The sequence below is a fragment of the Solanum pennellii genome, chromosome 8 (assembly GCF_001406875.1).
Source record: "Solanum pennellii chromosome 8, SPENNV200".
Taxonomy (NCBI): Eukaryota; Viridiplantae; Streptophyta; class Magnoliopsida; order Solanales; family Solanaceae; genus Solanum; species Solanum pennellii.
This window is the reverse complement of record NC_028644.1, coordinates 54,857,297-54,880,784: the sequence shown is the minus strand read 5'-3', so window position 1 is coordinate 54,880,784 and position 23,488 is coordinate 54,857,297. Positions and strand designations below refer to the sequence as shown.

Below are 23,488 nucleotides of genomic sequence, written 5' to 3'. Positions count from 1 at the left end.
AAATAAGTTAAATTATAACAAATTGTTGAGCACCACGTATTTTAAAAAATATTTAAATAGTTTAAATATAAAACCGTTAAATAAGTGGTCAATTTTGAACCAAAAGGTGGATGACAAGGGTATTTTGGACCCAACAGGTGGGTGGGAAGGGTATTTTGGAGCCAATAGGTGGATGGAGGGTAATTTTGTACCATTTTCAATATTTTAAGGATATTTTAGGCCATTTTCCGAATAATATAAATTATGATTATTCTGTATTTCGCAAAATATTTTAAGTTTAAGTTTTATTTTCTTCAAATATCTTTACTTTCTCCTTTACCCATTTTATCTTTTATCATGATTTTAAGTCTTTGACCCATTTGTTTGTCCATTTATAAATAGAAGTTGTATAATATATTAAAATGATCATCAATAATGGTAATAGTCAATTAACTCAAATATTGAATAATATTTGGGGTTAGGTGACAATGATAGTTAGTTGTCCAAAGGACCAAAATGAACATGATGAACATTCAAATTGTGGCTATGGTGATGACCCCGGCACATATTTTAACAATGAAAACGAAGATCTTCCAAACTTGCTTCATCAAGAGATGAATCAACTGGAGTAAGACATCTCCAAGTGTTTTAGGCGAAAAGGAATATGAATTTGAGGATGAGTGGACTGATAATGAAGATGCAATGAATGATGATTGTTTTTCCGACCAACAATATATTGAAGACCTCATTGTGGGCAGGTATAATATATGGCAGTGCTGAATCTCTTTTCACGTTTTATGAAGAACATAGTCGTCTAACTAATTTTGGTGTTGTTAAAAAGAGTTACACAAAAAAAGTGGTGAATACGCTAGGTATTTTATCATTTGCTTGCGATAAGAGTAGAAAATCAACCCTTGGGTATTCAAGTAAAAGGGTTGACTGCAAAGCCAAAATTAATTCCTCTGTGATGCCTGATGGTTCATGTTAGGTTACAACAATTGTGTCTGAGCACAATCATCAATTGGAAGCTTCTATGTCACATTTTTTAAATTGCCACAAGTCTCGAAGCTCATGAAATCGCAAGAATAAGACCATAAAAAAGAATAAGATTGTTGGAAGTTGATGACAGTGGTCCTCATTGAATGGGGTGTCTCTCAAGAACCATCGAAATTACATTCTTCAGAAACGGAAGATGAGGACATTGTCCAGTGATCTGCAACAATACAATAGTTCTTTTCTGATATGCAAATGAAGGACGATAAATTTTTGAGCTCTTTGGCATTGTTTCTTGTTCGACTATCCATCGATCGAGTCCCCTTCACTTCACCACCTGAGTTGAATCAACAACTCCATCAAGGATGGCACTATAACCTCGGGGGGTTTCCGCGACAACTTTCTCATATAGGTCAAACATCTTTGTTAGGAGAGATTCATCCATGAGAAACAACATTCGACCCAATGGTTACTTTTCCAAGAGATCAGCTTTCGAAGGAACTCACTCATTTTCATGTTTCATCGTCTCGCAAAATTTCCTTTTAAGAAAGTATAATCTCTTCATACTCACACTTCTCTGTTAGTATTTATGAAAGATAAAAAAGATATTATAAATGTTGAGAAAGAGAATTCGCGCTCTATTTTTTTTTTGAGATGGAGAATTCGCGCTCTATTCATATTTTTATAAACAAATTAAATGAAAAAAGATTCGCCCTAAATGTAGTAGATGCAGTTATTCTGATCTAATGGTGATGCGTTTACTAACGCTGGGTTTCATGTTCAAATTTAATGTATGATTTTTTAAGTTTGGAAAGAAATTTCTTTCAAGAAGAAATAAATTGAATAAAACTTAAATAATTACTAAACGTAAATTGTTTATTTAATGAAAAATATAATCTTACGTGACAACTCTTAAAACTTACAACGAAGAAAAATCCGATAGAATTGGATTACTGGCTCTTCATCTTCAACAATAGTACTTGAGTACACCTACAAATACTATTTGAAAAGAGTTGAATTTTCTTTCACCCTTTTCAAAACAAATTAATCGATGTAAGGTGATGTGTATATTATGTTTGTGTTTTTCTAAACCTTTTGAAAAATAAATTTAATTAAATTTAATTGATGTGTATGTGTAATTAAACTTAATTAAACCTGTTGAAAAATGTAATTAAGAATCAATTAAACTTAATTGATGTGTATATGTGTAATAAAATTTAATATATGTTTATATGTGTAATTAAATTTAATTGATCGGTATATGTGTAATTACATTTAATTGATATGTACATGTGTAGTTACATTAATTAAACTTGTTGAAAATGTAATTAAGAGGGTGTTCGGATTGGCTTAAAAGTTGATCAAATCTACTTTTAAGTCAGCTTTTACTTTTGGAAGTGTTTCGCAAGTATAAAAAATAATTTAAAATAAGTCCAAAATGACTTAAAATAAGTTAGGAAGTGTTTTGCAAGGTCAAAAATGACTTAAAATAAGTCAAAAACCAAAAGTAGATCCTACTTTTTATGTCTACACTTAAAAGTCATTTTGACTTTTTTTTTTGAGCAAGTCATTTTGACTTTTTATTTTGAACTTAAAAACTACTTTTTAGAGCCATTCCAAACGAGCTCTATAATATACGCATAACCTTACATTAATTAATTAATTTGTTTTTAAAAGAGTGAAAGAAAAATCAACTCTTTTCAAATAGTGTTAGTAGGTGTACTCAAGTACTATTGATAAAGATGAAGAGCCAACAATCCAGTTCCGTATATTTTGGTTCTTTTTACGTAACAAGTTTTTAAGAGTTGTCACGTAAGATTATATTTTTCATTAAATAACAATTAGCGTTGAGTAATTATTAAAATTTCATTTAACTTAATTTCTTCATAAAATTTCTTTCCAAACATAAAAATCATAGTCTAGATTCGAACATACAGCCCATCATTCGTAAATATAGCACATTACTATTAGACTAGAATAATTATATTTGTACTAATTAAAAAAATTATATAAATTTAGGTAGGGTGATTTTTTTTCATTTTGTTTGTTAATAAATATGAATAGAGCGTGATTTCTCTTCCTCAACATTCACAACATCTTTTTCCTCTTCCCTAAACACTAAAAGAGAAGCGTAAGTATGGATAACCAATCACCCTACAACAAGCAAAAGTCACTGAGCTTCACCACCTCTCTAGAAGGGGTAAAGAAATTACATTTTCTAAAAAGGGAGTTTTGCAAGACGATGAAACAGGAAATGTACGAGTTGCTTCAATGGGTGATCTATTGGAAAAGTAACCATTGGGTTGAAAGAATACTTCTCATGGATAACCTCCCCTAACAAAAATGTTCAACCTATATGAAAAAGTTGTCGCGGTAACCCTAGGGTTATAGTGCCACCGTTGATACAGTTGTTGATTCAATTCAGGGGGGTAAAGAAAGGGGACTCAATCGATGGACGGTCGAAAAAGAAATAATATAGAGCTCTACAACTATAGGTGGATGCAGTAGTCTTTGGTTCAAGGCACATGGGTGCGAGGTAAAGTCCTAGTCCCTTTATTTAAACTTGTTTTAGTTTAACTTTTTTTAAAATTTTTAAGTGTTTTTTTAACAATGATTGCCTGGTGCATGTATGTGTTATGCATTTATGTTTTTGTTAATGAAAATCTGATTGATAATATTTATATTTATTTTTTATCTAATTATGTTTCTATGATTTATAGGATGGTGAACATCGAGCACTACTAAACAAAATCAAATCAATATAGAACAAAAATGGGCAAGATTTATCAAAAGAAAAGAAAAAATAAAAGTCAAAGGTGGTTATGTTTTTTGGAAGGAAAGGTTAGGTGGTTTTGGAGCCAAAAGGGCATTCTTGTCTGTAGGCACAATGGTGCCAATTCGTGCCAACTAGCACTTCTCTTAGTATATTTTGGATGTGATTATACAGTAAGGCAATATTTTAACTTCAATAATTCCATGCAGTCTAAATTACTTTCAGCTTGCTAGAGGCTGAAGAATCTCAAAGTATTAGAACTCTAGGTTTAGTGAGAAAACAAAGACAAATTAGTAAAAAGACTGTCCAAAGATATACTTGATAAGTTGAAATGTTCAACAACAAAAAAAGATACTTTCCAAAAACTGGAACTCAATCACCAAATGGTTATCTCAAGCAAGAGAAGTGCATCAAAGGTGACCAGTTTTAGCTTTCACTATTCCTCTTAGGATGATATAACATATAGAAATTTTGCATCAACTTTGATAGTTAGTTGCTGATAAACAAAAGAATTTATAACAAGAACCAAATCCCACCCAGATCCAAGAAGAGGGAAAAAAAGAAGAATACATAAAAAGAAACATATTCACACGGAAAATGCACCAATTATCCAAACATGAAAAGGTGAGAATATGCAACTTAAGTCGGAATGACATTGGCAATATCAAGCAGAGTCACAGAGATAATCTGGCCCAAGTTGACCTTTTTTCACTCCAGTAACCTTATATTTGGATTTTGAATCAAAAAAGAAAACACAAAAGAGACAAGACAGAAATCTTATAAATATTTGTAGGTAAATAACATGTAGTAAAGGTTACTTACAATGGCATTTGATCCATAAGCAGTCACGAGCCTTCCAAAGTAAGTGTCAGCGAAAGGGTAGGATACGCAAGCCTAGAAAAAAAGTGATTGATTAATTTTAAGTTATTTTGCTTTTGTAATCTTTTCATCTAAATTGCTTAATGCTAAAGTGCACTCTACATAATGCATCTCCTTTCTCCCCTTTTTTTCTTTCTTCTGTTTTTTTCCTTTAGCGAAACAAACTTAATTTCAATGTGGGTCAACCTATATTCACCAACAACCAGAGCCACTTAGTAATTTACTGAGTTGTAGTGACTTGGAATGGTGAAAAATACTAAATTTAGAAGAATGGAGCAATTTCACTGAAACCAGATTTTTGTTATGAATCTCCTTCCTCTGGGTAAGGACACCGGAAGCAAGAACAGGAAAAGGAAACAAAAGGAAAGAACTTTGGGAGAGGAGAGATGTTTTTAACTTCATAGTAATCTATTCCACACACACACCAAAACCCAAGTAAACACAGAGGTAGTGGAAGATAAATTGTAAAAAGGAACAAAAGAGAGATAAATATCGCTGGATGACAGTAACTATATGGAAATGAGGAAACAAACTGACATCAAGATATACCAGTGACCAGTCTACAAAGAAGATGAAAATAAGTAAAAGATTACAGACCATTGGATGATTATGATTCACTTGTGGCTGGGGAAGAGTGTTGGTGTCACTTTCGCCTGATCGGGGTGCGTTTGTTCCACTCTCTGCTTGCACCTCATAAGTTCCACCCCAACCTATTTTGGAAGAACATCACATAACTGATGTCAACCCGCCAGCATATGTATAAATTATATGAATGACAAATATGAAAGCTAAAAATTTCCTGCTAAAGTCTATTTGGGGTTATATTGATAAGAACATTATTTGAGTTACTTAAATTCCAAGTTTTCACCACAAAGTTGAATAAATTCATCTAATATTTCTTATATCAGGAGGTGAGATCTCAATTGTTAACTTGCGAGCAACCTGTCCAACAGAATTGAAGCTTAAGAAGAGATTACATTCCATTTCATTCATTTTGTACCTGGATGAACTGCAACATTTTGAAGAACAGTATTGCTTTTTCCCATTGCGGCCTCCACATGATTAGATTGACCAGTTGACAGAGTTGACGTTGAATCCTGATCTTGGAACTGGCATTCTGATTTCTTGATATCGGAGTGATGTTCCAATGCAGATTCCACTCCGGTCAGCACCTTCTTAGAGGGAGCATATTCTGCTTTGTCGCTGGAATTCCACATGGATGAGCAACTCACAAACAAAGGAGCAAAAGATTGACCTTCTTTTCCAGGGCCACCTTTCTTTGAGAAACTTAGCATCCTCTTCAAAACCGGTGCTCTAGAAGCTTTACACCGAATATATGGAAAACCTATATGCTACTGCAGTATACTATAGCTCTCTAGACTGGAGTTACCTGTTTAAATGGGAGCAAAAACCCACACATTGACAAGGAAGATTTAGGCAGACTGACATAAATTTAGAGGACATAGACATAACAATCACTCAAGGACAGGCTAGCAATAAGAAACTGAATATGATGACTTGAAGAACTACTAACTAATGATTAGTGCTTCCGCCAAAATCAAAGAACACCAATAGATAGTGATGTCTAGATATTCTCCTTATCAACTAAATGAGCACAAAGTCAGCCAATAAAAAAATATTGTTCCCCTGAACCAACCCTTTCACTACAACCCAATAAGAAGTAACAAGCAAATAAGTTGTCAACCTAGTATGTTGAATCAGCTCTTCGTATACTAAGGGCACGTATCTATTAGGCCATCAACTATGAGCTCACATTGCAAGAGAAATAGATCCAAGAGGAGCAGTGAGGACCGATGAGTAGACAAAATGCTGACTCATAATGTCAGACCTCCATTCTTTTCTAGCTGTTTATAACACGGAATCCCTCTAAACAGAAGCAAGCAACAGAGAACAAAGAGTACTTGACAATACAAAAGTAGAAACAATTTTTTTCTTTATTAACTGAATTTGTTTAATAATTAAAAAATGTTACAATGTACCAAGAATTTGCACTTAAGCCTCAGACTGAGATAACTAGAAGATGTGAGAATGAAAAGAAGCTTTCCATACTACTTTCTTTAGCTTCATCCGAAAACTCCTTCAATTAATCAAATGACTAGATTTTTATTCCAGAGCTTTTTTGTATTCCACTAAAACCAAGTAAAAAACTGAATAGGCTCAACCACAAAAATTTGACTTCTGCATTTGAAATTTATACACCAAAGCTCTACATAAGATTCCAGAAAAAACTGCCAAAATCACCATTTATAAAGTCAAATACACCAGCAAGCAAATGTACAAGAACGTTTAACTTCATCATAGCAAGTAGGAGAAAAAGCAGAGGCACAAAACACTAGTTCTTTTATAAGGTAATAAGTTATTGATGTAGTAGATTTAAGTTCTGGTATAAAGAAAATTGAGAGCCTACACCACTATACAAAACAAAAGTACCAAATACTCATCTATTCTAATAGCCATAGGAACACCAAAAAATGGATAGAAAGAGGGGGAAAAAAAAACTTATATCTTGTTTCTCTTGTCCAAAACCAAGCTCTTTTGCACCAAACAGTTGAATTTTACAAATTTGAAGGAGCCAATTTTTGAAAAGTTACAAGATCTAAGCAAGCAATATTTGACCTACTTTTTTGGGCTGAAAGATAATATGTTTGAAACAGAAAGTTGGATGAAAACTTGAATAGAAAATATGAGATAAGTTAGTGACAGAGATGAGACCTTTTGGTTTGGATAATGAAAAATGGATCCATACATCTGCTGAGTTTTGATGCTATCTGTGCTGTTTTCTCCCACCGGAAAAAGGAATAAATGCTATTACTGTACTAGTACTATTATTATACTAGGAAGAGTAGTTGCTACTTTTTCTTTCTCCAATTTTTTTATAAAAAAAAAAGAAAGCGAAAAAAACAAAAACATGCCTGCAGTCATCACATGTAATACAAAGCAAGTTCCTATACATGGCTCACCACATCCACCTTCTTTTGTTTTTTTCTGGACATGTTCTTCAATTTTGATAGAGTATATGACTACACTAGACTAGATCACCCACCTAACTTAATTATTAGAATTATGACTTTCGAGTAGACTTGGAACGATATCATTATTAACTATAGTTGTTCATTAAGAAATATTTTCTTCTTTAAAAAAAAAGACTTTTTCTAATTTGTTTCAAAAAGTGTTTTTTTTTACTTTCATATTTTTACATGGCATGTTTAACATCACAAGATTAAAATGTAATTTTATATATTTGATATAATTTTATTTTATGATCACACGATACAAAAATCTCTTCATTTTTTTAAACTTAGTGTCAAGTCAAATTAGGTCAGTCTTTGTTAAACGAAAGGAGTAATCAATAATAGGGGTATTATCTTTGACTTTATTAAATGGCATAATACATATATTGGACTCTAAACTTGGCTTTAAATTTTAACTTTGACCTCCAAGTTTCATAGTGCACAAATAGACACTTTAACTATCCTACCTTTAAATAAATAAACACGCGATTGTAACAGACAAAGAGCGTGAAAGGCAAACACTCCTACGTGTATTAGTGAGCCACTGAATGAATGTCAACTAGTTGAATATTTTACACGTCAATTTTAGAACTAAAAAAATCAAAATTAATTTTAATTTATGATTTTTTAGAGATTGGAGCTCATTGTTTGACAAAGCTTAAAGGTTTGTTGTTGGCTTCTTGGTTTGGGTTTTTGTGGTTGTTGGGTCTGTTTTCATGGGGTTTTGGAGGTCATTTGGTTGTTCTTTTTTGTCTGGTTTGAGCTGCTGGTTGCAGCAGTTTCGTGATGATTCTCGCCGGAGACAGCAGATCTGATGGGTTTGGGGTCGGGTATTTGATGGATTTAGCGAGCTTGAAGTTCGTTCCCTTCATGGGTTGTGCTCCGGCGTGGAGGAAGACGAAGAACTGCTGGGTAAAATGAATGGGGGTTTTGGGTTGCCGGAGATTGGCCGGAACCCGAGGTGGTAGAATTGTCATTTTAGCATTATTTTTTTTACTGTTGTGGGCCTCAAAAATTACTCTTCACGCACGCAGAATATGTGATTTTCACGCGTTTTGCCAGGTAGGAATCGCGTGTCTACTTATTAAAAGATAGAATAGTTAAAGTGCCTATTTGTGGAGTATGAAAGTTGGAGGTCAAAGTTAAAATTTGAAGTCAAGTTTAAGGTCCAATATATGTATTATGCATTACTAAATTTCATGCTTTGAAAAATAATACTATTTGATAACAAAGTAAAAATAGGCACAAAAGGTAAATTATTTCTTGATTTTTAAAATTAAATAACTATTATTGAACAATTATTTTAATATAATGGATAACTATTGTTGAACATAGAAAATACTTCCCTTTGTTTATTTTAGATTTCAGTTCAGAAATTAAGTTAATTATTTTTTTCTTGAAGGTAAAAAGGAAGCAGACATGTAAATAAGAGGAAGGAATACTAATTTTTGCCAAGTAAAGGAGATGGAATCATTAATTTTAACTATAAACCTTCCACTAGTTCATATTATAAGTAAATTGTTGTAGTATGACATATATTTAAGGTCAAGTATAAGAAGTTAAGAATCTCATTAAATGAAATTATGATTAATTATTTTTTTAATTAAGAAAAAAAAGTAAGAACTCACTTACGGCTCCTTTAGAATGAGGGATAATGAATTTAATCTTAAGATTAATTTTAAGATAAATTTATTCCATAGTTAGTTAGAGATAAAATTACGAAATAATTTATTTTAAAATTTAGAGATTGTAATATTATTTTAACTCAATATTAAAAATGAAATAGCAATTTTAAATAACTAAACGTACGATAATTAATCTTAAAGTTACTTGTTCCATAATCAAAGGAGACTTTAATATTGACTACAGAGAGTAAGAAACTATTCCTTTTGGGTTCGTTTGGTACGAAAATTAATAACGCATTGATTAGTAATGCAGAGATTAGTAATGCAGGGAACAGTAGTGTAGAGATTAATAATGCAGGGTTTATTTTTGTCAAGATTCAAGAGTTTTGTTCAATATTTCCCACCTCATTTTGTGTTTGGATTAAAACTCTATAAAAATTTTCTTTCCAATTATACCATTATTAGATAATTGGGTCAAGGTAGACAATTACCGGATAAAATTATTTTTTTAAGGCTTCTAACTAGCTATGAGAAGAACAATTTTGCTATCATGTTTGCTAACTTTTTACTTGAATTATTTGAGGATAAATAATTGTCATCTTAATAAATTGATTACTCAGAAATGTCATTTTTCAATTTATAAAGATAATCATCTACTTTTAAAATCGAAAAGACAGTTTGAGGGGTATTTTTGTCTTTACATAAAATCAAAAAAATAAACAAAATAATTAAAATGATTTGAGGGGTATTTTTATCTTTACATAGACTTATCTCATGGTATTATATCCTATGTATTACTAATACCTCCAAATGGAAGGTATTAGTGATACATCTTATAATACCATATAGGAGGTCTAACTAATCCATGAGTTAGTTATACATAGGCTCAAGTTCCTATCAAACATAGTACTAGATAATACGTTGCCAAATATATGGTTATTTCTTCTAATGCGGCCTACCAAACGATAGTGGACAAGGATACGATCTAGTCTCCGCTTCAGAAATTAGACTATATACACCCTCTATTCCTAATTACCTGTTACCTTTTAAATTGACACACTTATTAAGAAAAAAATTGAGATATTGACTTCACCATTTTACTTCTATTAATTGTGAAGTTGGTGAGTTAAAAATTTAAATTTCTCAAAAGGTTCTATTTTTTTCAAAGTAAATAATTGAGGATAAATAGATAAAAAAGAATTATCTTTCTTTGATTTGTTAAAATAGACAAATAATTAGGAATAACTAAAAAAAAATGGAAGAAGTAATAAGGGAGGGTATGTTTATGAAATAAGTTGTTGGTACCACTAATAAACTATGAGATAGAATTGATTGAGGTGTGCTGCGAACTAATCAATACACCATGTCATAAGAAGTTTACCTCTTCAATTTTATATGTTATACGACAAACAATTATGGCTTAGTGGTAAAAAAAAACATACATTTTTTTATATACATAAAATATTTTAGAAATAAATAAATTTAAAAAGAATGCAGATTTATGATAGAGCCACCTAATTGGACCTAGGATTCTTTTTCATATAAATAAATATATGAAGCGCAAGAGTATGAAAAATAAACTTAATAATACCTAACTTTTGTGCTTAATTTTATAATGAGAACTGTTCAAGAGAGGGGGAAAAGAAGATCCCTTAGTTGATGAAAATTTAGTAGGAAGGAAGATAGAGTTTTGGAAGAAACATACCTACCCAATTAAACCCACATTGAAAATGAAACAAGACTTTATTATAATTGTCTTGATGGAGGAGAAAAAAGTGGTTCCCAACTTCTAAAAAGAAAAACTTAGGTGCTCCAAACAAGATAAATTGATAATCCCAATTGCTTAATTCTACAAGTAGTTAACACTTTTAAGGGGTCGTTTGTTGGTTGATTTAGAGTCATGTGGATATTATTAGTAGGGTAAAAATTAATTATATAAAATTATTTATTTATATATTAGTTATTTTGATTCATCATTTATTTTGAAAAGGGAATATATGTTTTAGTTATATAAAATGTTTAAATATTAAGCAAATAACGTACCATTTTTATGCATATATTAAAATAGTATAAAAAATGATGCTGCTTGTACAAATTTTACTACTTGACAATTTCACTTTCTAACCAATCACCAAATAATCTCATAAGGTTTTCCATGTCTCTCTTGTTTTTCTTTTCTTTTTTCTTTGCGAAAAGGATTAAATATGCCTCTAAACTATTCTAAAAGGTCTATATATACACTCGTTTAAAATTTGGCTTATTCATATCCTCGCCGTCCAACTTTTAGTCCAAATATGCCCTTGTGGCTGTTAGTTGGTATGCTGGACATATCCATCTCATTTTTCATTTCTTTAAATGCCACATGAAATTGTCATGTCATTTTGACCTTACCACATGACATTTATATGAAAATGGAAAGAGATTCGGACACATAAACATCTAATCCGATCCATAAATCAATCTCCCTTTTAAATAAATTATCCGACCCATTTTTATCAATTTTGATTAATTTTTATTTATTTTGGTAAATCCCGAAAATGAGTAATTGATTAATAAAACATAGGAAAAATATGAAAAAAATAAAATTAACGCCAAAACTTCACAGATAAATTAGCAACCTTAAATCCAACAATTTCAATAATTTTTTTAATTTTCTTTTTTTTTGATAAAGCTCGAATTGAGTAATTGATTAATAAAAAATATGAAAAAGATCTAAAATTAACCCCAAAAGTTCACAATAACTATAGCAACCTTTAGTTCTACAATTTCAATATTTTTTAAATTTTTATTTTTTCGATAAATTCCGAAAATGAGTAATTTATTAATAAAAAAGAAAAATATAAAAATATAAATAAAAAATTTACACCAAAAATTCACAATAAATGTAGTAACATTAAATTTAAACAAATTTGTTGTAACTGTTGAATTTAAGATTACTATATTTATTTGAGAATTTTTGCCATAAATTTTATATTTTCTTTTTCATATTTTTCATATTTTTATTAATAAATTACTCATTTTGGGGATTTTCCAAAAAAATATTAAAATTGTTGAATTTAAGGTTAATATATTTATTTTGAATCTTTGGCGTTAATTTTATATTTTATTTCATATTTTCCATATTTTTTATTAATCAATTACTTATTTTCGGGATTTATCGAAAAAAATAAAAAAAAAATAAAAAGTGTTAACATTGTTGAATTTAAGGTTAATATTTTTTTTTTAATTTTTGGTGCTAATTTTATGATTTTTCATATTTTTTATTAATCAATCATTCGTTTTCAAAATTTATGGAAAAAAATAAAAATTAAATAAAATTGTTGAAAATGTGTCGGATAGTTTGTTTAGAAGTGGCTGATTTATGGGTCGGATTAGTTGTTTATGTCTCAGAACTTTTTAGGTTCATAATTGATCTCTTTCCATTTTCATATAAATGACATGTGATAAGGTCAAAATGACATGACAATTCCATGTGACATTTAAAAAAATAAAAAATGAGTTGGATATGTCCAGTATACCCACTAACGGCCATAAGGACATATCTGGGCCAAAATTTGGACGGCGAGGGCATGAGCGAGCCCAACTTTAAACGGAGGGTATATTTAGACCTTTTCGAATAGTTTAGGGGCATATTTGACCTTTTTCCCTTTTTCATTTAATTTTTATTTAGTGTTCATACTTACGATAGATTCCAATTAATTTGAATTCGACATATGGCCTTATCAAGGAACTATCAAAATTATTTTCATATCTAAGACTCAAACTAATGACCCCAGACTAAGGAGCGAAACTACTAAAATAACAGCGATTAGTGATGGATATTAGCGACAAACAATATTTCGACACTAAATAACGACGGATTTGCAACGGAATAACCATTTTATTGCAAAATCAACAAATGATTTTTTGATATATAATATAGCAACAAATTTGCAACAGAATATTTAATATGTCACTAAATATTAGCGCGAAACTTTGGAGCCTAATTTTCCCTACGAATTTAGTAACAAAGTAGTGGTGACAAATTTAATTAACATTGGGCGACTGAATCAATGACGAAAAAAATGTTGCTAAACTATTAAATATATTTTTATAAAAATTATGTTATATAGTGACGAAAATATCCGTCAATATAATTTTTATAAATATATATATTTATTTGAAAGCGACGAATTTTAAAATCCGTCACTAATTCCGTTGCAAACTCCAATTTAAGATTTCCTCTACTCTCATTTAGTCTCATTCGTCGATCATGATTCATCAAACTTCAAAAGTCAATCTCATCCGCTCATCCGAATTTATCAATGGTCCTGATTTAAGACCCTTGCTTTCCCATTTTATACAAAAGACCCCAAATCCCTAATTTTCTTCATTCTCCTCGTCTTCTCTCCAAGTCCGCCGCCTACGCCTTTTTTGCCTTCTTCTCCATCCTTCTTTCTGGCCTTTGCAGCCTGAAGAACGAGTAGTGAAAAACAATGGCGAGCTTCAGAAGACGCGCGAAGTCCACAAGCGAACCTGCATCGCTGGCAGCAGCTCCAATCAACGAGCAACCAGGCGACCAAGTGGTCTCCATCTGTCAACCACAGCAGCACAGAGATAGCGCCACCAATTGCCTCCCTCTCCGGCAAAAAACAGCAACATTAGCTACACGCAGCGAGCAGCGATGGCAATCACCGACAGCAGCCTGCTCTAGCGAGCAACATCAGCAAACGCCGGAGAGCGAGGTGAAGATAACGACACAGTTCATGGACGATCGCCTCCAGATTATAAGCCATCACTTTTTATAAATTAATCTTCTTTTTTAGGTATGAATTTCTTTTTTTCTCTTGTTGTAATTTACTTTAAGTGTCTGATGTCTTCTCCTCTATATAGTGAGAATGTTGAATTAGCAGTAATCTTTTTTATTTTGCTAACTCCGAGACTTTCTAATGATGTCAATATTGTTAACAAAAGTATTTTATTGTTATCTGCAGATTAAAGTGACCTTTTCTTAGAGAGAGACTCCTAATTAACAATCAAAATAATAAATCTTCTTGCAACTTTGTTTGAGAAGCACCAACACTATTTGCTTATTGGTGTGATTTGCTTAAACTAGATCATTACAGTAGGAGTCTCTTATCCTGTGATGGTGTTGCAAAGACCCAAAGAGGACTCTATCTTCATGGGTAAAATTGTCTGAAGAGGTATAATTGGTGTATCTTAGATTTTATTACGTTGTGCTAAGCATAGTTTTAATTAAGTAATGCTATGTATTCTAAAGGACATTCCATTTACATAACAAGGATGTTGGAGTTCTTTCCCGCAGGCTACACTGGTAGCGCTTTTCTTGTTGTATGTTTTTATTGGTTCATGCCTTTTTTAGATCATTTAGTACATCAAACTCCATTCTGAATAATTATCTATTTGTACTGAGTAAAATTCCACAGGATAAAATGAAATGGTAAATCTGAATGTCATTGATAGGAAAATAGTTCACTAAGACCTTTGTAGCAGATAGTTGACAAACTTACAATCGGACAAAACTAGTCCGTTTACACTGTTAAATTGCTTCTAAGTTTGCTAAGATTTTTATAGTTATTTACTGACATGATAAATTAATCAATGCATTAACATATTACTGTGTTGCTGACCTAGTCTCTCCTTGAGAGCTCTTACTTAAGACATCTTACTAATTATTTTCCATTAGTCTCTCCCTTTGGGGACATCCGATAAAAGTGGAATGATACGACTCCTATCAAAGATAACCTGCCAGAAAATTTTTCCAGGATACAAAATTTGTTATTTTATGTACTTCTTTCTCGTTCTTTTGAATTATTTGCTCCGGTACTAAGGTTATATATTTCTACTAACATCACTGCTAGATCTGTGATTCAGCTTAGTGCGTTATTCACTTGATGTTTTAGTATTATTCTTTTTTAATCGGAAGGAAGGTTGTTTACCTTGGTGTTGTTACTTCCCTCCTTTCTTGACGAATAGAATCTCTTTTCTTGTTCCTAACATAACTTTCTCAATTTGCATGTCCCTTGAAATGGGGTTGTAGGTCTTAATTCTCTTGGAGACTTGATGAATAAAATTGCAGACAGTGACCTCTTTGATTGGGTTGGACGGGTTAAGGTTATTGATTGCATTTGCAATTCCATTTTAGTGGATCCTCAAACTGATCAGGTATCACCTTCTAAAATCTTGAAAAGGAAAGATAGAAATGATCACTTTTCCTTTTTGTCTAGTTTCAATTTAATTTCTGAATTTCTTTCATGACACCTGCTTCAAATTTGAGCATGCAGTCCATGATTGAGAAGTCGTTGTTGATGTTTCGCGATCCAGATTATCGAGTTAGATTATGCTTTGCTTAACGGGTTGGTGCGGCTTTCCAAACTTGAAATGGTCATTTTGAACTGTTCCAGGACATATGGTACAATGCTTAGTTTTTATTTTTAATGCATTATCACCTTTTTTAAGTATGTCGAAAAGTAACTGCTTGGCCAGAATTAACCATCCATATAAATCTCAAGTGAAATATCATGGTTATTAGTTTATCACAGTAAGTTGTATTGTTATTTAGAATTCTTTGAAAGTTGCTCAAAAGTTCAACGAATACAATAGTCATCATTTTTTTTATCAAAAGTTTAATAAGAACTCACCTTCTCATAAAGAGTAAAATAGTTGAAGAACATGGGTGACACACGAACAGGTCAGAATAGTCCAATTAGTAGAAGTATGTACTTTGTCGCATGAAATAAGATGATTGTCTATGTGTTTTGGGTGCATCATACTTGTTCCAGATTTTAGGATGACACCAATTATCATAATCTTATAAACTAAATGATCTCTATAGAGTGGTGGTTAAACCGACCTTAATGTAGGGGTTAGAGTGTTAGCCAGTCAAGAACATCCAAGTTCAAAGATAAATGTAGCAGATACTATGATACTTATATGGATACGTGGACCACTGAAAAGATATGAAAAAGTATTATATTATCTGTTTTGCAAAGTTCCCAAATGTGTTTTGCAAATTTTCCATTGATGATGGTTTAATCTAAGCTTAAATGTATACTGTTAGTTGGCTAAAAAAGTATAGCACATTTAATTAAGCTAAAAGGTTATGTATGTTTCTATCTTTTTCTTCCATTATAATTCTATTCCTAATCATTAATGTTACCTCTTTATCTCAATTTATTATTACATAAAAAGTATGAATAAATATCACGGTAAAACAATCTCTCAATTTGATATTGATCAATGTGAAGCATATTACCAAGCTGTCGAGGGATAAAAAAAGCGAAGAATATGCGGTCTTGGAATATAGATGTGTTTGTAAAGCAAATGATTCTTTCTAATCATTTTTCTGGTTATTATGAAGCGGGTACAACAAGTAGTTACTCCCATTGAGAATTCATTACTTGTGACACCATGGGGCCTCCTCCTGCTACTACTAATGAGGACGAGATTTATCCCTTTGTTTCAAGTATGAGGGCATCCCTTAATTAGTCATCTATAGTTTTAGTTTTGATGTTTTTTGTGTTTATGAAAAGTACAAACTGTGCAATAACAACAGTTAAGGAATGTAGGTTTTCTTAAGAATAGTTGACAAATTGTTTTTGATGTTTTGCATCGAGTGTATGTGATTCAGATTTTGCTATCTATAGATTTTGAACCCTCTAAAAATTATTTTATATGAATTTTTAATATTTTAGAGGTATTCAGTAATTGTTATTTAATTTATTTAAGCAATGTATATTTAAAATAGATAAATAAAATTATTTTACAAGAAATTTTTAGCAACAAATTTAATGACGATTTGGTTGTTGCTAAAAAAAATATTGACGACAGATTAGCAACGAAACATTTTATTGACAAAAATTCCGTCGCAAATTTATTTCAAAAGATGAAATTAATTATGAAATTAGCAACGAACTATATAAGTATAACAACAGAGCAGTCCGTCACTAATAATTGGCGATAGATATCATTCGTCTCTAATACGTCGCTAAACTTGCGAAGGAACTCATTTTTCGTTGCTAAAAGATTACTAACGAGTGAAATAGCAACAGCCAACAATTCGTCGTGGATCCATCACAAATTTAATTTAGCGAAGAAAAAACATAGATTAGCGACGGATTCCGTCGATCGCTAAATGCTATTTTTTTTGTAGTGAACATCCTCATCCACTAAATCATGTCTCAATCTTAAACTATACACACTCACTAAAGAGCATAACTTTTTCTTCTTGTTGTAGTTAGTGTTCCTTTTCAATAAAAATCATATAAACTAGTCTTGTATTAACTGATCATCTTAGTAATAATATTTGTCCTAAATTACTTGATCATTTAATAAATTAAGCTACCTCCGTCCCTAATTACTTGTCCACTTTTCCTTTTATAGTTGTCCCTAATTACTTGTCGACTTTTCCTTTTATAGTTGTCCCTAATTACTTGTCCATTTTGACAATCAAGAAAGGACAATTTTTTTTACCTATTATACCCACAATTAAATGGCTAATTACTTTGAAAAATGTAGAAATGTCACGACCCAATTTCTCGAGTTATGATGGCACCTACTATAACCCACCAGTAGGTAAGCCAACCCGTAACCCAAAACAACACGTAATGGGTATGAGGGTAGAAACTAAACAAGAGTAAGCAAAATTACTATAATAACATAAGAAAACCAAAACATAAATACAAATAAGGATCCCTCCCAGAACCTGGAAGCCACTAGTACAGAGCTACCAACAAAACGAATACAAGTTCCAAAAGTGGACCACCGAAACTAGAAAGTCTCGAAAAGTAAAAGACAAGTCTTTATATATACAGATGGAGACTGAAATAGTACAAAACGTCATGTGCTCACCCCCGTTTCCAGACCAGACTGCACCAAACTCGACGCTAACTACTGGTGCTCGGACCTGCATCACGAAAATAGATGCAGAGCGTAGCATGAGTACCAAACAACAGGTACCCAGTAGACATCAATACACAACCCACACCAACACCATACGCGTCACAATAAATCGTGAAACCCTCGCCCTCAACCGGAAGAGTCAATATAAGAGCGCTAGTAAGCAACTCCTTGAGCTTCAGAAAGCTAATCTCACACTCCTCCGACCACACAAAGGGAACATCCTAGCGAGTCAACTGAGTCAAAGGAGCTGCAATAGTAGAAAAGCCCTTAACAAAGCGCTTGTAGTAACTCGCTAACCCGACAAAGCTACGAACCTCAGTAACAGAAGTGGGTCTGTCCCAACCACGAATAGCCTCAATCTTCATCGGGTCAACCCTAATACCCTCCTTGGACACCACGTGCCCTAAGAATGCTACAGACGCAAGCCAAAACTCGCACTTTGAGAACTTGGCATAAAGCCGTTGATCTCTCAAAGTCTGGAGCACTATCCTCAAATGTTGCTCATGCTCACTCCGACTCCGTGAGTATACCAATATGTCATCAATGAAGATGATAACAAGTGAATAAAGGTATGGCGTGAACACACGTGTCATCAAGTCCATGAAAGCGGCTGGGGAATTAGTCAACCCAAAAGACATCACAAGGAACTCATAATGACCGTAATGAGTCCTGAATGCGGTCTTAGGGATGTCCGCTGCTCTAATCCTCAGCTAATGGTACCCGGACCTCAAATCAATCATAGAAAACACAACGGCACCCTGAAGCTGATCAAACAAATCATCTATACGAGGCATGGGGTAACGGTTCTTCACCGTCACCTTGTTCAGTTGCCTGTAGTCAATACACATCCTCACAGTCCCATCCTTTTTTTCACAAACAGAACAGGATCACCCCAAGGCGACACACTCGGACGGATGAACCCCTTACCTAAGAGGTCTTCTAACTGAACACTAAGCTTTCTAAGCTCTGCAGGAGCCAGCCCAGCCACCACCCGCACTAGTTGCAGGACCTGATCTTCATGCTCTCTTGACTCAGTTACTAGCAGCTATTGGGGAGATGCGACAGGCACCAGCCCCAGCAGTACCAGCGCCAGCCCTAGCGCTGCAGGGTCAACCTGCCGCGGCGGCACCAGAGGTTCAACCGTCCCCAGTTCATGTAGCCGCCCCGCCATACTTAGAGGTTAGAGAGATGCCACTGCGCGAGCAGAAGATGCTCGGGGTATTCTAGAGGTTGGCACCGCCTATATTCTCAGGGGCGATTGGGGAGGATGCCCACGAGTTTCAGCTCACTTGCCAGGAGCATTACAGTCATTAGGCCTCTTAGAGTCGAGAGGAGCTGACTTTATTGCTCATCAGTTCCGTGGGCCAGCCAGGCAGTGGTGGCGCGCTTATCGAGAGTCCAGGCCAGTTGGATCTCCTCCTATATCTTGGAGTCAGTTCTCAGAGGCTTTCTTGGCCCGGTTAATGCCACGGAGCGTCAGAGATAGACTTCGTGATTAGTTCTCTAGATTGGAGCAAGGCTCTATGACCGTTTCAGAGTATGAGGCGAGGTTCCATGAGTTGTCTCGCCATGCTGCCATGATCCTGCACAGAGGGGGAGAGAGTTCGTTGTTTTGTACGTGGGTTACGGGTTGGCTTACCTACTGGTGGGTTATAGTAGGTGTCATCATGACTCGAGAAATCGGGTCGTGACAAGAACTTTTCATCCACTTCATAATTAATAGGGGTAAAATGATAAACTCACTATGTCATTAATTATTTTCTTAATAGTTGTGCCAATTCAAAAGTGGACAAGTAAAAATGGACAGAGGGAGTATTTTTTTTCATTTAATCCTTATAATTAATATTCTAATCATTCTTGATGTTACCATAATTTCTCTTTGGAAACTTAAATAAAATTAAAGTTCCTAAAATTTATCTTTTCAAAAAGTTCATTAAATACTTACTCCCTCCGTTCAGAAATAATTGTCAGGTTTAGATGATACACATCCCTCAAGAAAAATTTAATATAATATGTAATTTGACTAATATAACCCTAGAAATAATTGTAAGGTTTATAACAATAACTCTAATGACTCTTACATTTAAAGGCAAATGAAGTTTATACAGAGAATGAATACAAAGAATGGACTTTTGGTATACAGAGAATGGATATTTATGTGCTACTACTCTAATGACTCTTATAAAACTGTACTTAGAATGATTGATATTTTATTGAAAACTGCAAAAGCAACCTTTTATAAATTAAAGTCTTCTTATAACTTTAAATCAATAATTATTAAAATGAATAATTATCAAGGGTAGAATTGGAAAAAATTAGCTAATTAATTGTTGATTATTTAAATTGACAATTAATCTTGAATATTTATTTTTAATATACCTGACAATTATTTCTGGACGGAGGGAGTAATTATTCACTTACATATCACCATTTTAGTGTACTTATACATCTTATGTGCTCTATGTTATTATGAATTATATGGATATCTATCAATATTAATAAAGATAAATTGGTCAAATTAATCATATTATTTATAAAGTTTTAAATACTTGTTTAAAATTAAAAGTGATCGGTTATTATAAAACGAAGGAAATATAAATTAAAAAAGACATAAACATCAATGAAGTTGCATTCACGCTAGACTACGTCAGCTCACGGAGGAAACTATAAAATATAGTACCATTTTTATTTTTATAGTATATAGAATAATGACATTTCAGCATATGACAGCACATATTTGGTTTGCGGCCAGAAAAAATCATCAAAAAAAAAGAAAACAAAAAAAGCACGAGATGAATTATTTGATATTTCAAATCAAAATTATTATATTGACTAGAAGAATCTATTGTTGTCCTCAGAATTTGAGCATAAATTATACTATAATTCTTGTGCATTATGACCAATAACAACTATATGAAAGAAATAAAAGAACATAATCCATCGTGTGCTTTGATTTGTTTTGATATATACTTACTAATATTGTTTGTTTTTAGTTGTTTTATGAGGTGCTATTATTTCTTAATTAAAATTTAAAACTAAACAAGAATGCTGAAAGCTCTTAAAGGAAAGACACTTATTCCAATTAAAATTAATAATACACAATACATACAGACAATACAAGCATCTTATCTTAACAAATGTTCCCAAATGCAAAAAAGGTTTTTTCTAAGAGTGGCCCATCTCCTTTTTAAACTTACTTTACGCTTTGGACCAGTGAAGTCTTTTCTTTTATATAATATAGAAAAAATATCTGAAATATATATGAATTTTATCAAAATTGTTATAATAATTCCGAATATATAGAAGAATCTTTTATTAATGTACTATTTAATAATATATTTTAAAGATATATATGTGCCTATGTAAATATACAATGCATGGGGTAATAGATCTTGTTCAAAATTTGTGATTGTTACAACAATATCTGTCAATATTCAGATATATTTCAAACTTTTTTCCATATATATATTTATATCAAAAGCACAACAATTATTATAGTATCTCTTATAATAATTATAAATCTCTCTGTTTTAAAAAAAAATCTAATTTAATTTGACATAAAATTTAAGAAAATAAAGAATTTTTAATTTTGTGATCCTAAATTAAAGTTATGTCAATTGTATCAAAATGTCATTTAATCTTGTGATCTTAAACATGTCACGTGAAAATTGAAGTTAAAATGTTACAAAAAAAAAAGGGATAAATCATTCTCTTTTAAACATATGGAGTATTATATTTCTCTCTCTGAGAGTCATTTTAACTAATTTTTTTTAAAAAAAAAGATTAATTAAGCATTTCAAAATTAAAGGTAGGCTCAAGCTAAGATTCTATTCGTGAGTGTAATGGTATAAGTTTGTGTAACTATGAGACCGATTGGTCGAATAGAAATAAAAATTTGTCATAGTTATACGAGAATCCCGATCACTATATGAAAAGTAGTACAAAAAAATTACATTTTTTCTTACATTAATTTGATTTTAAAAAATCATTTTAAAACGTTTATCGAATCTTATATTGTTTGACCGTCGCAAGGAGAAAATTTTAATAAGTATTTTCTTGTCATCCTTATTCCCTTTTAACCACCTATCTTAAAAGATCATGAGATGGCTACAATTAAGCAGAATAAACTTGCACTAATGTACTTGTTAATTCTTGAAAATTTATTATGGCAATATAAAAAGGATGAGCATAACAGTCCAATTTGATCTTATCAACTCCTAACAAACTTATTAATTAAAGTACATCAAACTAGTAAAGAACTGGATTAGTTTAATTGTCCTTTCTTAGTTCCCAATGGCTGCCAGATTAAAGTCTCTTAAACTAATTATTGTCGATGCTATAATATACATTTTAATCAGATGAAGGCCAAGTGTATGGTTATCAAAAATATTTTAAAGTCAAAAGATGCCTTAAATGATAGGGCTAATGACGTGCTTATTAAAAACAATAAAAAATAATGTATGTCATAGTACACTATCAAATTAACGTTAATCTTTTGTTACTAATAATAATTATATCTGATGAGTCGGAATATATTCCATCAAAGAACTCACTCAAATTGGGAAAAAATAATAAAATCGACATTTATATCAAGTTTAATTATTTTTTCATAGTTGAGCGGGCAATCCACGTAATATAACTATTAAAGTTGACTAAAGTTTTAAAACCAAAGTGACGTTCATACTCGCTAAATCTAAACTACACTCGAGTTTCTTTTTTTTTTTTTTTTAATTTATAGTTTTCCACTCGGTGTCCGTGTTCTTTTTAATATTGGAGCTCCAACTATATTTGGATTGCGCGCTACAGGATTTATTTGGAAATGACGTTCCTAACATGATTTTCTCTATATGAAGGGCTCGAACTCAAAATCTTAATTAAGGGTAAAACAGTCCCACCAGTATACCACCCATGTTGATAGCCCATATCTTCTCCTAATGTAGGAACCACAATTTTTTCTTCTACCCCACCTTCAATCACCCCCAATTTTTGCTGTAGATTATTTTTTGATTGATGCTCTGGATATAAAATTTCGAAGAAAATCGATTATGTTCAACTTGAATTTTGCTGTAAAATTATTGGAAATCACATAGCTTGAGGAATGTGTCACGACCCAAAACGGATCGCGAGTGGCACCCACAATTATCCTATTATGTGAGCGAACCAACCAATCTATACCCTAACATTTCAACCATAATTAACAAAATATAATGCGGAAGACTTAAAACTCATTAATGAAAATCGATTAAATAACTTCTAAAAACTCAATACTATTTGTTCCCAAAAACTGGAAGTCATTTCCACAAGAA

General features: G+C 32.2%; 1 protein-coding gene across 2 annotated transcripts in view; it reads right to left on the bottom strand.

Annotated features, from left to right (window-relative positions):
- LOC107028546 (nuclear transcription factor Y subunit A-8-like) overlaps nt 1-7,621 on the bottom strand; it is a 14,228-nt gene extending 6,607 nt beyond the window's left edge. Inside the window, exons 1-4 of one of the 2 annotated variants that reach the window (XM_015229648.2) lie at nt 7,358-7,621; nt 5,625-6,014; nt 5,222-5,334; nt 4,568-4,639 (exon numbers count right to left, since the gene is read on the bottom strand). In XM_015229648.2, coding sequence (XP_015085134.1) covers nt 4,568-4,639; nt 5,222-5,334; nt 5,625-5,919 — 480 coding nt within the window. In that variant the 5' untranslated portion in view covers nt 5,920-6,014; nt 7,358-7,621. Of the gene's footprint in view, nt 1-4,567; nt 4,640-5,221; nt 5,335-5,624; nt 6,015-7,265 lie in introns of both variants that reach the window. The other variant, XM_027918881.1, reaches the window with a different exon arrangement.
- Nucleotides 7,622-23,488: the final 15,867 nt, after the last annotated feature.